The 22,452-nt window shown below is 42.3% G+C and overlaps 1 protein-coding gene across 1 annotated transcript in view; it reads right to left on the reverse strand.

Annotated features, from left to right (window-relative positions):
* taok1b (TAO kinase 1b) overlaps positions 1-22,452 on the reverse strand; it is an 82,632-nt gene that overhangs the window by 16,830 nt on the left and 43,350 nt on the right. Inside the window, exons 6-12 of the mRNA XM_034178199.1 lie at positions 21,865-21,961; positions 21,628-21,741; positions 21,027-21,118; positions 18,249-18,342; positions 7,427-7,508; positions 1,963-2,130; positions 1,559-1,765 (exon numbers count right to left, since the gene is read on the reverse strand). Of these exons, the coding sequence (XP_034034090.1) occupies positions 1,559-1,765; positions 1,963-2,130; positions 7,427-7,508; positions 18,249-18,342; positions 21,027-21,118; positions 21,628-21,741; positions 21,865-21,961 (854 nt within the window). The remainder of the gene's footprint in view (positions 1-1,558; positions 1,766-1,962; positions 2,131-7,426; positions 7,509-18,248; positions 18,343-21,026; positions 21,119-21,627; positions 21,742-21,864; positions 21,962-22,452) is intronic.

Below are 22,452 nucleotides of genomic sequence, written 5' to 3' on the forward strand. Positions count from 1 at the left end.
GCAGAGGGAAAAAAATATGGAATCACTCAATTCTGAGGAAAAAATTATAGAATCATGATAAACAAAAGAACGCTTCAACACATCAACACACCTCTGGCTTTTATAACAGCTTGCAGTCTCTGAGGCATGGACTTAATGAGTGACAAACAGTACTCTTCATCAATCTGGCTCCAACTTTCTCTGATTGCTGTTGCCAGATCAGCTTTGCAGGTTGGAGCCTTGTCATGGACCATTTTCTTCAACTTCCACCAAAGATTTTCAATTGGATTAAGATCCGGACTATTTGCAGGCCATGACATTGACCCTATGTGTCTTTTTGCAAGGAATGTTTCACAGTTTTTGCTCTATGGCAAGACACATTATCATCTTGAAAAATGATTTCATCATCCCCAAACATCCTTTCAATTGATGGGATAAGAAAAGTGTCCAAAATATCAACGTAAACTTGTGCATTTATTGATGATGTAATGACAGCCATCTCCCCAGTGCCTTTACCTGACATGCAGCCCCATATCATCAATGACTGTGGAAATTTACATGTTCTCTTCAGGCAGTCATCTTTATAAATCTCACTGGAACGGCACTAAACAAAAGTTCCAGCATCATCACCTTGCCCAATGCAGATTCGAGATTAATCACTGAATATGACTTTCATCCAGTCATCCACAGTCCACGATTGCTTTTCCTTAGCCCATTGTAACCTTGTTTTTTTCTGTTTAGGTGTTAATGATGGCTTTCGTTTAGCTTTTCTGTATGTAAAATCCCATTTCCTTTAGGCGGTTTCTTACAGTTCGGTCACAGACGTTGACTCCAGTTTCCTCCCATTCGTTCCTCATTTGATTTGTTGTGCATTTTCGATTTTTGAGACATATTGCTTAAGTTTCTGTCTTGACGCTTTGATGTCTTCCTTGGTCTACCAGTATGTTTGCCTTTAACAACCTTCCCATGTTGTTTGTATTTGGTCCAGAGTTTAGACACAGCTGACTGTGAACAACCAACATCTTTTGTAACATTGCGTGATGATTTACCCTCTTTTTAGAGTTTGATAATACTCTCCTTTGTTTCAATTGACATCTCTCGTGTTGGAGCCATGATTCATGTCAGTCCACTTGGTGCAACAGCTCTCCAAGGTGTGATCACTCTTTTTTAGATGCAGACTAACGAGCAGATCTGATCTGATGCAGGTGTTAGTTTTGGGGATGAAAATTTACAGGGTGATTCCATAATTTATTCCTCAGAATTGAGTGATTCCATATTTTTTTCCCCTCTGCTTGGTCTAAAAAAGTAACCGTTACCGACTGCCACAATTTTTTTTCTTGATTTCTTATAGTGTTTCTTAAAGCCAGAAAGTTGCCATTTGAAATGACTTTAGTTTTGTGTCGTGTCTGTGATCTGCTTTTTTTCTACAAAATTAAACAACTGAATGAACATCTTCCGAGGCCGGTGATTCCATAATTATTGCCAGGGGTTGTAGAACAGAAAATTGCATGAAATGTATCCTGGATACTTCTTCCAAACAGGTCCCTGTCTGTTATGCATCACAGGTCTGTTTACCCACCGGCTTGAGGTGTATGACCGAGCTGTTGGACATGACTGTGTGGTCTCCCTCCATCAGGTCCAGCTCACTGCGACTGTCCTGGGCCGCTTCGTTCAGACTATTGACAGAGCTGCTCTGAGAGCTGGCGCTGATGGACATGCTTGGGATTGACTGATTGCTACCAACACTGTTCACTGTTCCCATGCGACCTCCACCAGGCTCAAGCTCCTGGAGACACCGAATTAAGCATGCAGACATGGAAAAAGGATCAAAAGACAGAGGACAAGCATGCAAATACTTTGCTTTGATATTTTTCTGTGCAGTTGAATGCCGAGAGTCTGGCACAACAACTTGCATCTTTATACAGGAGTCTACAGAGCTTATTTTAGCGTTCCTTTCATTTTAACATACAAGCATCTCCATACCTCATCTACATCCTGGGCTTCTGCTGTGGGTCCATTGTGGGCCTCTTGAAGGAGGATCTTCTTCATTTTGCGGTACTGCAAGTTGTCCAGCTCTCGCACTGCATCCTTGGTTCTTTGAATAAGGTCCATCAGCACAGTGTCTGGACGCTCACGTTGCAGAAATGCATGCTGTGGTGGAAATTGACAGGTAAGGACAAGTGGAAAATTAAGATGATAAATGCTATAGTCTTCTTTTGTAAAATAAAATGTCTTTGTTATTGTACATACAGTAGTGTTCAGAATAATAGCACTGCTATGTGACTAAAAAGATTAAACCAGGTTGTGAGTATATTTCTTATTTGTTACATGGGAAACAAGGTACCAGTAGATTCAGTAGATTCTCACAAATCCAACAAGACCAAGCATTCATGATATGCACACTCTTAAGGCTATGAAATTGGGCTATTAGTAAAAAAAAGTACAAAAGGGGGTGTTCACAATAATAGTAGCATCTGCTGTTGACGCTACAAACTCAAAACTACTATGTTCAAACTGCTTTTTTAGCAATCCTGTGAATCACTAAACTAGTATTTAGTTGTATAACCAGTTTTTCATAATTTCTTCACATCTGCGAGGCATTAATTTTGTTGGTTTAGAACCAAGATTTTGTTGAAACATCCATTTCAAGGGCATGTCCTCTTCAGCATAAGGCAACATGACCTCTTCAAGTGTTCTGACATATCCAAACTGATCCATGATACCTGGTATGCGATATATAGACCCAACACCATAGTAGGAGAAACATGCCCATATCATGATGCTTGCACCACCATGCTTCACTGTCTTCAGTGTGAACTGTGGCATGAATTTAGAGTTTGGGGGTCATCTCACAAACTGTCTGTGGCTCTTGGACCAAAAAAGAACAATTTTACGCTCATCAGTCCACAAAATATTCCTCCATTTCTCTTTAGGCCAGTTGATGTGTTCTTTGGCAAATTGTAACCTCTTCTGCACGTCTTTTACTTAACAGAGGGACTTTGCGGGGGATTCTTGCAAATAAATTAGCTTCACACAGGCGGCTTCTAACTGTCACAGCACTTACAGGTAACTCCAGACTGTCTTTGATCATCCTGGAGCTAATCAATGGGTGAGCCTTTGCCATTCTGGTTATTCTTCTATCCATTTTGATGGGTGTTTTCCGTTTTCTTCCATGCGTCTGGTTTTTTTTTTTTTTTGTCCATTTTAAAGCATTGGAGATCATTGTAGATGAACAGCCTATAATTTTTGCACCTGCGTGTAAGTTTTCCCCTCTCCAATCAACTTTTTAATCAACTACGCTATTCTTCTGAACAATGTCTTGAACGTCCCATTTTCCCTCAGGCTTTCAAAGAGAAAAGCATGTTCAACAGGTGCTGGCTTCATCCTTAAATAGGGGACACCTGATTCACACCTGTTTGTTCCACAAAACTGACGAACTCGCTGACTGAATGCCACACTACTATTATTGTGAACACCCCCTTTTCTACATTTTTTTTTTTTTTTTTTTACTAATAGCCCAATTTCATAGCCTTAAGAGTGTGCATACCATGAAAGCTTGGTCTTGTTGAATTTGTGAGAATCTACTGAATCTAGTGGTACTTTGTTTCCCATGTAACAATAAGAAATATACTCAAAACCTGGATTAATCTTTTTAGTCACATAGCACTACTATTATTCTGAACACTACTGTACATATATACAACAAAATTTGTCCTCTGCATTTAACCCATCCTAATTGCAGTTAGCCACAATCCAACCACTAGAAGCAGTGGGCAATCACAGTCCGGTACCTGGGGACCAACTCCAAATGTTTGGCTGCTCCTGTTTGGGGCCACCAGCAGATCAATCATTTCCATCTCACCCTGTCCTCTACATCTTCACACCAACCACCTGCATGTCCTCCCTCAGCACATCCACAATCCTCTTATTTGGCCTCCCTCTTCTCCTCCTGCCTGGTGGCTCCATCCTCAACATCCTTCTCCCTATATATCTTGGATCCCTCCTCTGCACATCCAAACCATCTCAATCTCACTTTGTCTGCAAACTGTCCTACCTGTGCTGTCCCTCTATGTTCATTCCTAATCCTGCTCATCCTCATCACTCCCAAAGGGAATCACATCTTCAGCTCTGCCACCTGTCTTTTTGTTAGTGCCACCGCGTCTAAGCCATAAAACATAGCTGTCTCACTGCTGTCTTCTAACTTACCCCTTCGCTCTTGCAGATATCCTTCTGTCACAAATCACTCCTGCCACCTTTCTCCACCCACTCCACCCTGTCTGCAATCTCTTCTTCACCTCTCTACCACACTCTCTTTTACTTTGGATGGTTGACCCCAGGTACTCCTCTATTTTCACCAGCTCTACTCTTTGTAACCGCACTATTCCAGTGGGCTCCCTCCCCATTCACACACATATACTCAGTCTTGCTCCTGCTGACTTTCATTCCCCTTCTCTCCAGAGCACATCTCCACCTCTCTAGGCTCATCTTAACCTGCTCTCTAATCTCACTACAGATCACAATGTCATATGCAAAAATCATAGTCCATGGAGACTCCTGTTTGATCTCATCCATCACTCCTGCAAACAAGAAAGGACTCAGAGCTGATCCTTGATGTAATCCCACCTCCACCTTGAATCAATCAATCAATCAACAATTTTTTTATATAGCGCCAAATCACAACAAAACAGTTGCCCCAAGGCGCTTTATATTGTAAGGCAAGGCCATACAATAATTATGGTAAAACCCCAACGGTCAAAACGACCCCCTGTGAGCAAGCACTTGGCTACAGTGGGAAGGAAAAACTCCCTTTTAACAGGAAGAAACCTCCAGCAGAACCAGGCTCAGGGAGGGGCAGTCTTCTGCTGGGAGTGGTTGGGGCTGAGGGCGAGAACCAGGAAAAAGACATGCTGTGGAGGGGAGCAGAAATCGATCACTAATGATTAAATGCAGAGTGGTGCATACAGAGCAAAAAGAGAAAGAAACAGTGCATCATAGGAACCCCCCAGCAGTCTACGTCTATAGCAGCATAACTAAGGGATGGTTCAGGGTCACCTGATCCAGCCCTAACTAGTAGCTTTAGCCAAAAAGGAAAGTTTTAAGCCTAATCTTAAAAGTAGAGAGGGTGTCTGTCTCCCTGATCTGAATTGGGAGTTGTTCCACAGGAAGAGGAGCCTGAAAGCTGATGAGTCTGTCATTCCTACTGTGCATCTCACCACTGTCACATTGTCCTTGTACATAGCCTACACCACTCTAACATACTTCTCTGCCACTCCAGACTTCCTAATACAATAACACTACTCTTCTCTTGGCACCTTGTAAAAAGCTTCCTCAAAATCCATACTCACAATGCAGCTCCTTCTGGCCTTCTCTACACCTTGCCATCAGCACTGTCAGAGCAAACATTACACCTGTAGGGTTCTTTCTTGGCATGAAACCATATGGGTGCTGACAGACTCTCCCATAACTTCATGATGTGGCTGATCAAATTTATGCCTCTGTAGGTACTGCAGTTCTGCACATCACCCTTGTTCTTAAAAATCAGAACCAGTACACTTCTTCTACACTCCTCAGGCATCCTCCTTTCCAATATTTCATTAAATAGTCTGGTTAAAACTCAACTGCCATCTCTCCTAAGCATTTCCATGCTTCCACTGGGAAGTCATCTGGACCTTTTCCACTCTTCATCCTCTTCATAGCTATCCTCACTTCTTCCTTACACTTCCTGATTTACTCACTCTACATCATCCAGCCTTCTCTCACTCTGAATGAATGAATGAATGGAGTTTTATTCAGCATGCACATAAACAAAATACCAACATAAGAATCTCTTACTAACTAAACAAATAAAAAAAAAAACAGAACAAAATACAACAACTCAAAGGATTTCCAAATTGAGTGCAGACAAAAGGGCACAGGCTGAAGCAAAAGCTTATAAACGCCCACCCCCTACACCAGTTACTATGCACATTTAAATACAGTCAGAACAAGGTAACAATTAGAAAAACAATGTAACTGAACAGAATAAAGCAATCAGTAATATGATGTGCAAATAAATAAAAAAAGAACCACAAAAACAGTTAGCCTAATATAACGTGATATAGAAAGAAATTACGTTTTTATAAATCTTTTGACACCTACCAATGTACCAGATAATTTAACACTATCAGAACACTTATTCCAGATTCTAACACCTTTACAGAAATTCAATGACTTTTAACAGTAGTTCAAATCTTTCTTCTCTCAAATATCAGTGTTCTTCGCAAAATGACAACTGGACTCCCTCATTTTAAACAACTCCTGAACGTGTAGAGGCAAAATTTATTTTTAACTTTGTACATGGCCTGTATCGTAAAATAATCTACCAAATCTTAAAATTTCAAAATACACAGACAAGCAAACAATTGGTTCGTGTGTTCGTAATATGGTTTTTTACTTATAACTCTTATAGCTTTCTTTTGTAACAGAAAAACTGGATTTGTTTTGACTTGGATTTGACTCTCATTTTCTTCATTCATCAGTTCCTCAAATGATTTCCTCCACACACACTCCTCACTTGTTAGTAAATTACAATCTGCATCCTTTATCACCCTAACCTGTTACTCATCCTTTCTAACTCCCTTTGTCTGGCCAATCGGTAAAAGTCCTTTTCTTCTACCTTAGAATTTAACTTCATGTACAGCTCACTGCAGGATTGTTCCTTAGCCTGTGCCACTTCTCTTTTCACCTTATGCAACATCTCCTTGTACTCATGTTTACTTTCTTCATCTCTATGAGTATGCCAATTCTTTTTCACCAACCTCTTTTTCCTTATGTTTTCCTGAACATCTTCTTTCTACCACCAAGTCTCTGTCTTCCTCCCACTGTCCAGATGTCACACCCTACACCTTCCTAGCCATCTCCCTCACTTACATCTGCAGTACTTTTCCAGTTGTCTAAAACTGTGTCACTTCCATCCAGGGCCTCTCTCACCTCCTCCCTGTATTTCATGCATTCCTCCTTCAGCTTCAAAAATAAAAGCTATAGTGCTGCAAGAAATTTTATCTTTATGATTAGCATCCATCCAATTTAGCGGAAAATCACAAATAAATGGTGTTTATTTTGTTGATTAACTGGCACTGTTTTTATCCTTGTTTGAAGCAGTACTGCTGTACACCAAAGACAACTTCCATGAGCAATACTAAGTCCATTAGTGGGTTAAGAGACAGCTGCTCAGTTACTTAGTTTTAGATGCTGAATCGCTAAAGCAATCACATTTGCTTTCTATCTACATAACCAAGCTGTGTGCATGTGGGGATCAGCAAGCAAAGGATTAATTAATTAAAACAGAAGCTGAAGTTGTCAGAACAAACCATAAGCATCACAAGCAGATTCATAACCAGACAGTGTGACCAGTTTTTATCTCAGCTCTGTTTCTTTACACTTATGTACAGTATTTGTGTGCTCTTACACCCAGCATGTCATCAGAATGTGGTCTGTCCTGGGGGATTTTCTGAAGGCAAGAATCTACAAAGTTTCGAAAGTAATCCGTCCTGCAACATAGACAAGTTAAAGGTAAACAAATTAAAATTAAAATACACAGCCACAATGCTATACTTTACAATGTATAAATCATCATTTTCCTGTGGTTGGAAGAAAACTGATATGTAGTAGATAACATTTGCTTCAAGTACAATGTACGAAACAATACTTACACATTTCATTCAGCACTGGGTGCTGGGCAGGACTGACAAAATGATCAAAATTAGGAAGTGTCCACACATCAGTTATTGCTCCCACCAATCCACCTCCCCCACTTTAAAAAATCTCTCTATATTTACCAACCACGTAGTCACTCTCGCTCTCAGAACATTACCTAAAATCTCTGAATAGTGCTGAACATGTACATGGGTGTAGAGTACTGACAAAGCAAAATGTTTATGTACATTTGTAAAGGACACACACACACACACACACACACACACACACACACACACACACACACACACCACAACACACACACACACACACACACACACACACACACACACACACCACACACACAGTAAAACTTGCATATAATGGATTCAGGTGGATCAGTGAATTTTGTCTTATAATTCAAATACACTATATGTTGCTGCATCAAATTTTTCCAGAAACTGTGAGAGACCTCCAGCTGGACACCATTCGGAAAATTTAGATGGCTTTCAGCGACGATTTTAAGTTTAAAGACCGCCCACAGCTGCTGAGAGCGCGGTGCACTCAGAGCGCCGATCGACAGGCTCAAACCTCGCTGAAACAACCAGATCATTTCCAACGTGAAGGCTTTGCTGATCCGGGACGTCGTCTGACTTTCACAAAAAGGGCAGAAGGCGTGGACATCAGCACTGTTTCGGCACATTCTACTGTTACATGAGTTTTTTTCATGGAAAGAGAAGCGGAGGATTGCACCACCGTGCCGCTCATGGCGCGGGACAAAACCACCTCCGTGTTGGTCTCACAGGACGGCTTTCAGGTGGCTTTCAGATGGCTTCCGGTTGCTTTTCAGCTGGAGGTCTCTCACAGTTTCTGGAAAAATTTGATGCAGCAAAGCTCCAAATCGTTCATTTATTCGCAATAAAAATCTGACGAGAGGGGTGGACCACTGCTCACACTAAAGCCTGCTCACAGGCGAATGACGCAACCGACAGGCGTGAAAAAACTCACGCATGCGCACAAAGGTTCAAGCTTGGCTGATGCAATCATACGTGATTCAAATCCATATGGTTTTTGCAAAAAATAGAAAGGTCCGATACTTTTTGGACAGGCCTCGTATGAAATGGACAAAATCTGTTATATGTATATAACGGATTAGTTGCAGTCAGGAGGCGCCAAAGGATCTACGAGTGGGACTGTCCTGGTTGACACGTCCCTCTGTTTAAGAAGGGGGACCGGAGGGTGTGTTCCAACTACAGGGGGATCACACTCCTCAGCCTCCCCGGTAAGGTCTATTCCAGGGTGCAGGAGAGGAGAATTTGACCGATAGTCAAACCTCGGATTGAGGAGGAACAGTGTGTTTTCGTCCTGGTCGCGGCACACTGGACCAGCTCTACACCCTCCATCGGGTGCTCGAGGGTTCATGGGAGTTCGCCCAACCAGTCCACATGTGCTTTGTGGATCTGGAGAAGGCGTTTGACGGTGTCCCTCGAGGCGCCCTGTGGGGGGTGCTCCGGAAATACGGGGTCCAGGGTCCTTTGCTAAGGGCTATCCGGTCCCGTACGTCCGCAGCAGGAGCTTGGTTCGCATTGCCGGTAGTAAGTCAAACCTGTTTCCAGTGCACGTTGGCCTCCGCCAGGGCTGTCACTGGTTCTGTTCATTACCTTTATGGACAGAATTTCTAGGCGCAGCCAGGGGTCCGGTTTGGGAACCACAGAATCTCATCTCTACTGTTTGCGGATGATGTGGTCCTGTTGGCTTTGTCAAACCAGGACCTTCAGTGTGCACTGGGGCGGTTTGCAGCCGAGTGTGAAGCATCCGGGACGAAGATCAGCACCTCCAAATCCGAGGCCATGGTTCTCAACTGGAAAAAGGTGCCTTGCCCTCTTCAGGTCGGTGGGGTGTCCTTTCCTCAAGTGGAGGACTTTAAGTGTCTCGAGGTCTTGTTCACGAGTGAGGGACGGATGGAGCGTGAGATCGATAGACAGGTCGGTGCAGCATCTGCAGTGATGCGGTCGCTGTATCAGACTGTCGTGGTGAAGAGAGAGCTGAGCAGGAGGGCAAAGCTCTCGATTTACCGATCGATCTACGTTCCGACCCTCACCTATGGTCATGAGATTTGGCTCATGACCGAAAGAACAAAATCGCGAGTACAAGCGGCTGAGATCAGTTTCCTCCGCAGGGTGGCTGGGCGCTCCCTTAGAGATAGGGTGAGGAGCTCTGTCACTCGGGAGGAGCTCGGAATCGAGCTGCTGCTCCTCCATGTTGAAAGGAGCCAGCTGAGGTGGCTCAGGCATCTTTCCGGATGCCCCATGGACGCCTCGCTGGAGAGGTGTTCCGGGCACGTCCCATCGGGAGGAGGCCCCGGGGAAGACCCAGATCACGCCGGAGGGACTACGTCTCTCAGCTGGCTTGGGAACGCCTCGGGGTTCCCCCGGAGGAGCTGGGGGAGGTGTGTGTGGATCGGCAGGTCTGGGCGGCTTTGCTTGAGCTGCTGCCCCCGCGACTCGACCTAGGATAAGCGGAAGAAAATGGATGGATGGATGGACATTTGGTCAAATCAGTCTTTATTCTAAGTCCGCTGCAGAGGGTACCTTAAAATCCTAAAGACTGATTTATGCTTCTACAACTCCATAACTCTATGGCCATAAAATGATGCAGACGTGCACGTGACCCTTTTAAAGTTCTGTGTTGCGTTGGTGGGTCTCTTCATGCAATTTACCGCAGGAACAGTGGCTTTGTCTGCACCAATTTGACCCTCAACAAGCTCTTTATACAATGGTCACACTTAAAACCAATGGTACTGTACGTGTAATTTCCCTTAATGAACTGCGGGTCATTTGAGCATCTTTTTCCGACTCCATGTTGTAAAGTTGGTCATGTTTGCGGACTTTTCTGTCAAACATTCCTCTATTTGATCCATGATTGAAATGTAATCGGTGGGCGCACTGCAAAAACTTTTAAAATATGATGGGAGAGGAAGGAGTGAAAGCGAAAAAGTAAACAATCACAGCCTTTGCGGTCATCGTCATTTAGCAGGTGCACGTCAGGGTTCGGAGAGGGTTCATAGCTGATCAGAGGGCTTTGATTTAAAGCAGTTGTCTTTGATTCACCACACCCAGGGATATCTGTGTGAAACGTCACACCATATGACAGTGCAGGCAGCAAGCAAACACCCAGGCTTTTAATCAAGGAAATAGGGTACTCACTTTCCTTAAATCAGCGAGTGTCAGTGCTGAACTTCCTTTCACACCTCTGATGCAACTGGGCACGCACAGATTGGTCTGTCCAGTACATGCAAGGGCTTTATAATGGAAATGCATTGCGATTGGCTGGGACGTTTTGTCCAATGTGAGCGAAAATCCATCATACAAAATCTGGTACATACTGTGTTTATTACATGGAAAACCATACAAAAACATTGGGACTTTTGCTTTTGTCTGGTGAGTCCGAGTATCTGGTTTACACGATGATGGTTTAGGTGAGTTTTACTGTATACAGTGTTGCCACAATTACTTTGAAAAAGTAGTCCAATTAATGACTACTCCTTGAAAAAGTAACTTAGTTACTTTCCTGATTACTCAGTTTTAAAAGGTAACTAAGTTAAATTGCTAGTTACTTTTTTTAGTTATTTTCAGCAGCTGCAGACAACACCCCCCAACATGAAAATGACAACCTGTTTTGCCAATATTCACTTTATAGTTACCCTTTCTTGACTTCAATGAACATAAATACTTGTTTAACAAAAAAAATAAATATGACACCTTTCTTGCCCTCATAGTTAACTGTTGACAGCACTGTAATGGTAAAACTTACCATTTCTAACCTACATTGTTTATGAATGTTACTAAAATTCTAACATTTTTCTAACATATAAATTCTTTCTAAACATTTTAGTTGCTGAAATCATCATCATCATTATTATTATTATTACTATTATTATTATTAAGTAGTATTAGTAGTAATAGTATGAAAAAAATGTCTTCAAAAGTGGACCTTAAAGTGGCTGTTGTGGGGAGCCGCGTTCCCCCTGTCCATAATCCCTTCCCACATGGATTCGCCCCTGGCTTGCTGTTTGAGCAGGAAGATGGATAATGCTTATTTATGCAGAAAACACGACCAGACTGACAGGTAAGAAAGTTTTTATCAGCGTTTTTACGTCATGTCGTCCTCAGAAAGAGACTTGGGTGCATTTGGATGGAAAAAAGCGTGACACAAAGTTTAAAGTAAATAAAAGCGTAAAAATGTCTTTGTAAAACCACAGCTCTGAGTGCCACCGAGCTTTGAGAGAGAACTGCTTTTCAACTCGGTGCTGAGCTGCACAGTGGAAGCGGCTCTATACAGCTCAGCTCACTGAAAGCGGGCAGTTCAGACCTCCCCCTGAATCTCATCAGGACATCTGTTTTAAAGCTGTCATCAACCCACAATATAAAAATAATAAATAAATAAATAAATAAAAATAATAGTAACACACAGTGACTCAGAGAAGTACCGTATTTTCCGGACTATAAGTCGCACCGGAGTATAAGTCGCACCAGCCACTTTATCCATTATAAAGAAAAATAAACCATAAATAAGTCGCACCGGAGTATAAGTCGCACCAGCCACTTTATCATTATAAAGAAAAATAAACCATAAATAAGTTGCACTGGACTATAAGTCCCATGGACATACAGGTATGTTAACTTAACATGAAAAGTTCAGATGATAATATTGTGACGGCTACCGTTTTCAGATGCATATTTCACCAGTCGTAACTTACAATCTGCAGAGTATGATTTTCTTTTTGGTGGCATTTTTTCGGGCCTTCTCCGTTGTCTTAAGTTATCAGTAACGTTGAAATTTTTATTTTTCTATGGTAGTCAGAAGTCGCAGGAACAGTCACACAAGCCTTGAGTGCCCTCTCGTGAGCTGCATTTTACCTACAGATATGTTTGTATTTTGCGGACCACATTGCGAGCCGAACCATGCAGCACCTACCTGCGCAGCTCATGACCACCCAGCGTTGTCGATCCAGCTCCTTCCAAGTGCAGACGCTAATCCTCCGCCGTCGCTCAGTGCTCCCATGCAGCTCTCAGCGTCAACTCTGCTCACACTGATATCCAAGGGTTGAAGCTGTTTTGTTAGCCGTCCCGGAATAAACACCATGTTCGTCTGCTTCAAACGCTATTCACAATCTTCGACGCCAGCTCCTTCCAAGTGCACACACTAATCCTCCGCCGTCGCTCACCCGGTGCTCCCACGCAGCTCTCAGCGTCAACTTAAACACTCTGCTCACACTGATATCCAAGGGTTGAAGCTGTTTTGTTCGCCATGCCGGAATAACAGCAAGCACCGTATTCGTCAGCTTCACACGCTGTGGGTGAGGTGAGGAATACGCGTCCACGTTCTGTTCTCTGATTGGTTATCGCGACCAGCGTGACTTATAGGACGGCCGCCATACTACAGTGTCCATGATGCATTGCATTTCCTTTTCTGGTGGCCATTTTAAAACATAGATCGACTCTGTCACGTAAAATTGTTTTGTTACAGTAAATTAATTGAGATCCTACCGGTATATTTTTCATTTATAAGTCGCACCGGAGTATAGGTCGCACCCCCGGCCAAAACATGTAAAAAAGTGCGACTTATAGTCCGGAAAATACGGTAACTTTAATCTGACTACTGATTTGTAAAAATAACGCGTAGATTACTCATTACCGAAAAAAGCAGTCAGATTAGAGTAACGTGTTATGCGTTACCGGCATCACTGACTGTATATATAAATAAAGTAAAATGGCAGTGTTGAGATTTCAATTATATAATCATGTATCTTTTATCCCTTATCCCTGCATTTGATGGTGTCAACAGGCTTCTGACAAATCTGTGATTGGACATTTGACTGCTCTTCTTGGCAGAATTAGGTTTTTTGTTTTTTTTGCTTTCTGGCACAGAATTGTCTTTTTACAATATTAAACATATTATCAATTAGGCTGAGGCACGCATGTGCATGATCCAGTATGCAGATTCATCAGTGGTGAGGTCTCAAGTAGCTGGAGAAGGCCAGGGGATGCCAATGTTTCATCTGGCTGCAGTAGATAGATGGACACTTCCGAAAAGTGGGGATAGTTCGGTTGCTTGCCTCGATGGTTGCCATCCAGGACCTGGGCCATTGAAATCCAGGACCTGGGCCAATTTCAGTGTAGTGGAAATAGTGGACGGTGTTGGGACATGCTCCCAGTCTTGACTTGAGTTGTTGAGCTCCAAACTCCCCTCCTCCATGTGGATTCATTGCCCAAATGGAATGTCCACCTTTGTCCCAGCTTCAGCATTCTGGCTGATAGAAATTTTTAGCACCACTTCCTTCACTGTTCAATCCACTTTTTATCATACACCAGTTCCACTAGCAGGAAAACAGCTGCAGAGTATGATAACAACTAGCACCACTGTGTTTGACAGAGGGTATAGTGTTTTAGGGGCCGAAGGCCTAGGGCCAAATGTTTGTCCTTCAAACATACTTTTTGTTTAAGGGGGGGGTGATGGTCTAGTGGTGAAGCACTGGGCTTGAGACCAGAGGATCCTCAGTTCAAATCCCAGCCTGACCGGAAAACCACTAAGGGCCCTTGGGCAAGGTCCTTAATCCCCTTGTTGCTCCCAGTGCGTAGTAGGTGCCTTGCATGGCAGCAGCCTGACATTGGGGTGAATGTGATGCATTATTGTAAAGCACTTTGAGTATCTAATGCAGATGGAAAAGCGCTACATAAATGCAGTTAATTTTGGTCATTAGAGTCAAATCGCTCCTTCTTTGTTTGCTCTGACTGCAAAAAGGTTTGCTCTAGAAGGCTCTCTTCATTGGCTTCCTGTTAATTCTAGAATAGAATTTAAAATTCTTCTTCTTACTTATAAGGTTTTGAATAATCAGGTCCCTTCTTATCTTAGGGACCTCATAGTACCATATCACCCCAATAGAGCGCTTCGCTCTCAGACTGCAGGCTTACTTGTAGTTCCTAGGGTTTGTAAGAGTAGAATGGGAGGCAGAGCCTTCAGCTTTCAGGCTCCTCTCCTGTGGAACCAGCTCCCAATTCAGATCAGGGAGACAGACACCCTCTCTACTTTTAAGATTAGGCTTAAAACTTTCCTTTTTGCTAAAGCTTATAGTTAGGGCTGGATCAGGTGACCCTGAACCATCCCTTAGTTATGCTGCTATAGACTTAGACTGCTGGGTTCCCATGATGCACTGAGTGTTTCTTTCTCTTTTTGCTCTGTATGCACCACTCTGCATTTAATCATTAGTGATTGATCTCTGCTCCCCTCCACAGCATGTCTTTTTCCTGGTTCTCTCCCTCAGCCCCAACCAGTCCCAGCAGAAGACTGCCCCTCCCTGAGCCTGGTTCTGCTGGAGGTTTCTTCCTGTTAAAAGGGAGTTTTTCCTTCCCACTGTCGCCAAGTGCTTGCTCACAGGGGGTCGTTTTGACCGTTGGGGTTTTTACATAATTATTCTATGGCCTTGCCTTACAATATAAAGCGCCTTGGGGCAACTGTTTGTTGTGATTTGGCGCTATATAAATAAAATTGATTGATTGATTGAAGGTCTGGGTGAACTTTAGTCAAGCACATAGTTGTTGATTTATTTTTTTTAGCATGAGGTTCTTTCTTACATGGTATCTTCTCAGATCATGCATATGCAAAACTATCTTGACTGTGAACAAAGCTAGCTATTTTAATTCATGGCCAACCTGTTTTTGATTGGCATTTACCCATTTGGATCAGGTTTCTCTCAGTAGGAAGTGACATCTTATAATTTCCTCCTGATCTTGACAAACAAACTACAATGTACTTTGTACTTGCAAATAATTGTTTCTACAGATGAGTCGGGGACCTGAGGTGTGTTCAAACACCTTGAGTGAGTGTCATCCTGGGCTTATGCGAGCATTCTATCAAGTTTAACTGACATGTAAAAGCTCTTTTACCGAGACCTGCTCCATTATAGTGCATGTGGCTCAGTCTATCCAATTAGTCAACTAATTCCTATACAGGTCTTGAGGCTCGTTAGGCGCTCATCTTTGGATTCTGTAGGGTGAAAAGGATGAGAGTCTACAACATCCTCCTGGATGGGATGCCAGTCCAACATAGGTGATTTTCCCAGGCAAGGGCAAGTCACCCATGTTTACTGTACCAATTTATAGCTAGGTGGATTAGGATAATGCAGATTAAAGGTGCTGTCCAAAAATACAGTCAGGCAGCATAAATGGGATATGAACCCAGGTCGACATATTGTGACTAGTCAACTAGTCCTACATACAAGGCTACAGTTATGTTACAATGTACAATCAATCATGATCACTGACACACAATCAGACACCATGCCAGAGTTTGGCATTATAACATCCTACAACACCAAATGAATTATCCAAGTTGCTGTATGTATTATCAATGACAAAGAAGTATCTGTAGCACTCATTTTGCCACAAAAAACAAAACAGCTATACACACTGGAGTCTCAACAATCCCATGACATACTGTGCATCCAGAAAGTATTCACAGTGCTTCACTTTCTCCACGTTATGTTCCAGCTTTAGTCCAAAATGGAGTAAATACATTTTTTCCCTTAAGATTTCTACTCACAACACCCCATAATAACAACATGAAAAAAAGTTTTGTTTTTTTAATTCTTGCAAATTTATTAAAAATAAACAGCTATGAAATCACACCCTTTGCTTAATGCTTTGGTGATGCACCTCTGGTAGCAATTACAGCCTCAAGTCTTCTTTAATATAATGCCGCAAGGTTGGTGCACCTATCTTTGGACAGTTTTGTCCAAAGATAGGTGCACCTCTTTGCAGCACCTCTCAAGCTTCATCAGGTTGGATGGGGAGCACTGGTGCACAGCCATTTGCAGATCTCTCCAGAGATGTTCAATCAGATTCAGTTCTGGGCTTTGGCTGGGCCACTCAAGGACATTCAAAGTTGTCCTGAAGCCACTCCTTTGATATCTTGGCTGTGTATTTAGGATCATTGTCCTGCTGAAAGATGAACAGTCACCCCAGTCTGAGGTCAAGAGCGCTCTGGAGCAGGTTTTCATCCAGAATATCTCTGTACATTGCTGCATTCATCTTTCCCTCAATCCTGACTAGCCTCCCAGCTCCTGCTGCAGAAAAACATCCTCACAGCATGATGCTGCCACCACCATGCTACACTGTAGAGATGGTGCCCGGACACCTGGCATTTACACCAGAGTTCAATCTCTGTCTCATTAGACCAGGGAATTTAAATGCCTTTTGGCAAACTCCAGGCAGGCTGCCATGTGCCTTTTACTGAGGAGTGGCTTCCATTTGACCATTCTACCATACAGTCCTGATTGATGGAATGCTGCAGAGATGGTTGTCCTTCTGGAAGGTTCTCTTCTCTCCACAGAGGAATGCCAGAGCTCTGACAATGTGACCTTCGGGTTCTTGGTCACCTTCCTGACTAATCCTGGTGGATCTGACAACCTTCCATTTACAGATGATGGAGCCCACTGTGCTCAGTGAGACCTTCAAAGCAGCAGAAATATTTCTGTATCCTTCCCCAGATTTGTGCCTCGAGACAATCCTGTCTCGGAGGTCTACAGACAATTCCTTTGAGTTCATGCTTGGTTTGTGCTCTGACATGCACTGTCAACTGTGGGTCCTTATATGTAGACAGGTGCATGCATTTCCAAATCTATGTCCAATTAGCTCAACTTACCTCAGGTGGACTCCAATTAAGTTGTAGAAACATCTCAAGGATGATCAGCGGAAACAGGATACACCTGAGCTCAATTTTGAGCTTCTTGGCAAAGGTTGTGAATACTTATGTACATGTGATTTTTTTTTAAAGAATTTGCAAAAAAAACAAAAACAAACAAAATAAACAACTTTCACAGTTATTATGGGGTATTGTGTGTAAAATTAACAAAAAAGAATTTCATTCAATTTGGAATAAAAGCTGTAACATAAAATGTGGAAAAAGTGAAATGCTATGAATACTTTCTGGATGCAGTGTAGATGTCTTTTGATAGTGTACATAAACATTTGTCTTCAGCTTTACATACACATAGTGAAAACTGTGGATGTCATGCTTGAGACAATGTTTTACAACTGTATTTCAAAGTCCCAAAATGATTGCAAAAATATGAATTGTACGGTTTTTCATAATAAACACAAAGGTATTTCTTATCCTGATGGTAAATACGAGTACTATAGTGTTTATCATAAGCAACAAACAGTTTTTGGTCAGTGTACTAACGGAAACACAAGCTTGTATTTGCAGTTACTCCAGTCATTTCCATTGTGGCTTGCGTGTCTGCCTGAAGATTTGCAAAGAGGGCTTGCAAACTGTGTCTGAACCCTATGACCAGACAGCAAAATGTGGGTGGAATGTAAAAGAAGAGCACTTGTCACACTCTCACAAGCAATGTCCTTAATCCCCAAGTTGTTCCCATTGTAGCTGAGCGCCTTGCATTGTAGCACCCAAACATGGTGTGTTAATGTGATGTATCACTGTCACATGCTGTATGAGTTTACCACAGATGGAAAAACTCAGCATAAATACAGTCCATTTATCCAAAAGCCATTGATGACCATTTTGTTTTAACTCACCATTCACTGGATTGCAGTGCAGGGCTCTCATTCTGCGCTATGTGGTATAAGGCACTCATTGCATTCATGTTAAACAATGGGGGCTTCCTCTCCGCTGGAATACAGAAGCAACAGTCATCAAGCAGCCTGAAGTGATAACAACATCAAAGATCCCTACATAATTGAGAAATACCTAAGAGTAACAATCAACATTATTACTAAGAGGCACAAATCTTAGAAAAGCTCATGCATTGCACGTCTACCACATTGTAGCTAATATATGCCACCAGAGGATTGCATTCTGACAAGAATGATTGAAAGTGTAGAATTGTTAAACATTTTAACCCCTTAAGCCCTAGAGCCTATTTCACCAAAATCACATACCCATACATTATGATTTATTTCTCAGCTTGTACAAGGTCAAAAATGCAAAAGTTTGGATCAGCTAAAAGACAGGTCCTAGGGGATGTTGTGGATGTTAAAAAATTTAAAGTAAATAATACTTGGTAGGGGTGAATTAGGTTTTTTTCCCCCAAAAAATGAATTCCGATTTGTGTCTTTATTTGCTTGGCGTTTCAGCTGTGTTTAGTTGATATGTGATTGAAGTGGATACTTTTGTAGAGGAGACTTCGCTTGACATTTTGGTGTATAATAAGTGTACGTTGGTGTCAGCACTGATTAGTTATGAGTGTTCAAATGTTCCAAAACAGGGCAAGTCCCCAAATTTGGGGGCTCTAGGGTTTAAGAGGTTAAATTATGCAATGTCTGTTTATCCCAATTAACCTGCCACAGTAAGGGCCCCTTCACACACAGTACGAATGTGGTCGACTTGTGCATGAAGCAGGAATTGTATGCAATACGTGTAAAATCGTAGCTGCCTCCAACGCCTCGTACACCTGTTGCTACAAATATTTGCGCACACCAGCGGCTGAAAGACAGCGTGTGCGCTGTGACAGCCCATCAAATCCTCTCACAGCAGGTGTTGGCCAAATTCCAGCTGACACACACAAATGTCTAACATGGCTCGCATGGCACTGAGAAAATGTGTGGCCATTCACACTATTAACACAACAGTCAGCAGACAATCACTGTCGAGCTGCATGTGAAATCTGTCTAAGGGTCCCCACGGGTGTGGCTTTGCAAACAGACACAGTAACATGTTGGGGTGTGCGCTGAACTTACAGGGGGTGTGACCGCCCACAAGAGTGGCTGTGGAGATCTGTGGTTCTGGATGGCATGGCTGGGGAACATGTACTGTGTATGGACAGACATAACCAACAAGTGCCCACTGTGACGCACGTGTGTCTGCTTGCTGTCATCACATGGACATACATAAAAACATATATCACTGTTGCAAATGGGCTGCAGTGAGGGCGCGCATGGCTGGCGCCTAGCAGCTGACTTAGAACTGGTGCGGTCCAGGGAATCCGACTGTTTAATTAAAACAAAGCATCGCACCGACAGGCTACCCCAGGTGAAATGGACCGTCAGATCATAACGCGCAGCGGCCGATCTGAATGTCACGTCAACCACGTGAACTCTGTTCCACATGACACGGTGTCTGCCCTGCGGTGCGCCGTCCACAAGGCACGCGCGGGGCAGGACACGTGTGCGGGGCCGGCTGGGTACGCCAACAGCAGATGTGGACATGATAAGAGCACCCTGCTTTTCATTCATGTCATTTCATGACTGTACATCTATTACCATGGCTCATCTACAGAGGAACAGACGGATCATACTTGTATTGCCCACTTGATAAGAGGGATTCAATAAAATGTGGTGTCTTTATATGGTTTGTGGTTGTATTTTTTTTCTTAAATACATCAATGTCCATCTTGATTTCAGGCATTTTCCCGCACCTTTTACAGGACAGCGATGGTAGCTCAGTGGTAACGTTTCTGGCTGGCAATCAGAGCCTTTGGAAAGTGCAGGTTCAAATCCCGTGGGTGGCATGTATTTTTTTTTTTTTTACCACATCGCGCAGCTGCTCACACTGTGTTCCTGTGTGCCCAACACAGTCACACCGGAATCGTGCATGCCTGCCTGTCGGCTCGATGTTTAATCAAGAGTACATCGCAAAAATGAGTATTAATAGTGAGATTGAGACTAGATTCTTTCATTTATTTCAGTAATATTGGTTTCTTGTATATCAGACCCACATGGTGAATAATCATGCAAATTATCTCAGCTCTAACATAATTTGTTTAAAGTTATAGCTAGAAATATGCCTGTTTTTTGGGGTAAATTTGTGTGTTAAAAAAGTAAGTGTATATTTCAACTTACATTTTTATTACATTATAAAAGCCAGGACTCAATTTAATAATAATAATAATAACAACAACAACAACAACTTTCTTGGGCATCTACCAATACTATCCTGTCCATTTATTTAATGCTGGTGGAGATATATTTTTTCCAAGTAATCCCCCATGAAAATTTCACGAAAAAAAAATTCCCTCCAATACAAGGCTCCAAAAACATAAGCGCTGTGAGTCAGCAGCCTGTATTTTCTTGTGTCCATGCTGCTTATTTTTTGGAATTTAAGTTACCTTAAGTAACAGCACAGGCTGTGGTGTACATATGTGCTACAGAGTTCCTGTCCTTTGTTAAATTCACCCCCAGGTTACAGCTGTGTTAAAAAGAGAGTTCCACATAGAGGAAAAAAGGTGCTAATTATACTCTAGGGCAACCTATATATGTTTTTCTCCTCTTAGCAATGTATTTTCTTGACAGGTGTAACTTGTACTTGCACTCTGGAACACACAGAGATTATCTATACACATAGAGTCTCTGACCAACCTAATTCTATACAGGTAATCCCTAAAGACCAGACATCCACTTTCCCATCATACTGGCCCTCATCCATGGCTAGAATCACCTCCGGCGCCATCCTGGATAGAGTTCAGAAGTAAAATGAAGCAGGATGAAGAGTAAAGAAAGACAAATTAAAAAGAGGTTCAGTGTTTATACAAAACAACCTTCAGTGAGACCTTGTAGCACTCCCCTCCTTAAATTTATAAAAGCCAAAAGTGCCCTCATTTTACCATTAACTAGTTGTTCTGAATGAAAGAGCCATGTTTTTCCTAACTCAGCAGCATATGGGGGGGGAAAGCACATTTGACCATTTATAGTCTTGTTTTTAATGAGCCAAAGCAATGTAATGCCACACTATTAAAGGTTTCACCTTCATTTTTTTGTAAATGCAATAAATGAGCTCCAAACTGTCTCAAATCACAGTACAAATCAACTTCAATGTGTCAACAGCAACATGTTTTCTGTGCAGAGTCAAGCAAACAGAAGCAAATTTGTCTTGGTGTTTCACTGTTTAATAACTAACCGTGTTGCAAATGCACAATCATTGAATGCAAACTGAATGTTTCTCTGTGCTGGATTTACTTACCAATATGGTGTTCCTACAAATGAATTGGCTGGTGAGGCAATGGAAGCAGATCCAAAGTCTGCCAGTTTGACCTGCCCAGGCTCAGTTAGCAGGATGTTCCCTGCCTTGACATCCCTAAAAAAAAAAGGGGGGGGGAAAGAGCTTGAGCGGAAGGAAGAAAAAAAATTACAGATATTTCTTTAACATACAAAAATTAAAGCAATAAACACTGATTGTGATAAAATAAAGATCAGTCACCTGTGAATCATATTGTGTGAATGAAGGTATGCCAGCCCCTGCAAAGCACCGTGTGTAATGGCAGCAATTTCTATTTCTTGCAGTGGTTTTTTATGAACTGGAGAAGAAAAATGTTTTCATTGGTTAGTGAAAACAGATCAAAATTTTTGTTCCCTTTGTCTGCTGTATGCTGGGACAGTCGACATTTTATTCATTTATTTGTTGCTTTTGGATGTCCTCAGTTGCTCAAGATCGACATAGAGCTTTGAAGTGCGACGTCACGTATCCATCACAATGCTTGAGCTGGTTGCACACTATGTTTTCATTGGCCATTTGGTGTTTTGAAGACCAATCTGAGTGCAACACCTGGACCTATTCCATCCTCATGTACAGCGGTGATGAATTAAAAAAAAAGTTTTAAAAATATATTTTCTATTCATTACTTACCTTGACAGAATACATGTGAAAGTTAATCAAGGACAAACTCTCCAAACTTTTGACTATGCAGGTGATGTCTGCCAACTGGAGAGCACAAAAGCAATACAAGCAGCTCTACAGAGATATGATGATGGATTTACCACAGCAGGTGTGAAAAACAAACAAAGGCAG

The sequence above is a fragment of the Thalassophryne amazonica genome, chromosome 9, assembly GCF_902500255.1.
Source record: "Thalassophryne amazonica chromosome 9, fThaAma1.1, whole genome shotgun sequence".
In the NCBI taxonomy this organism is placed as follows: domain Eukaryota; kingdom Metazoa; phylum Chordata; class Actinopteri; order Batrachoidiformes; family Batrachoididae; genus Thalassophryne; species Thalassophryne amazonica.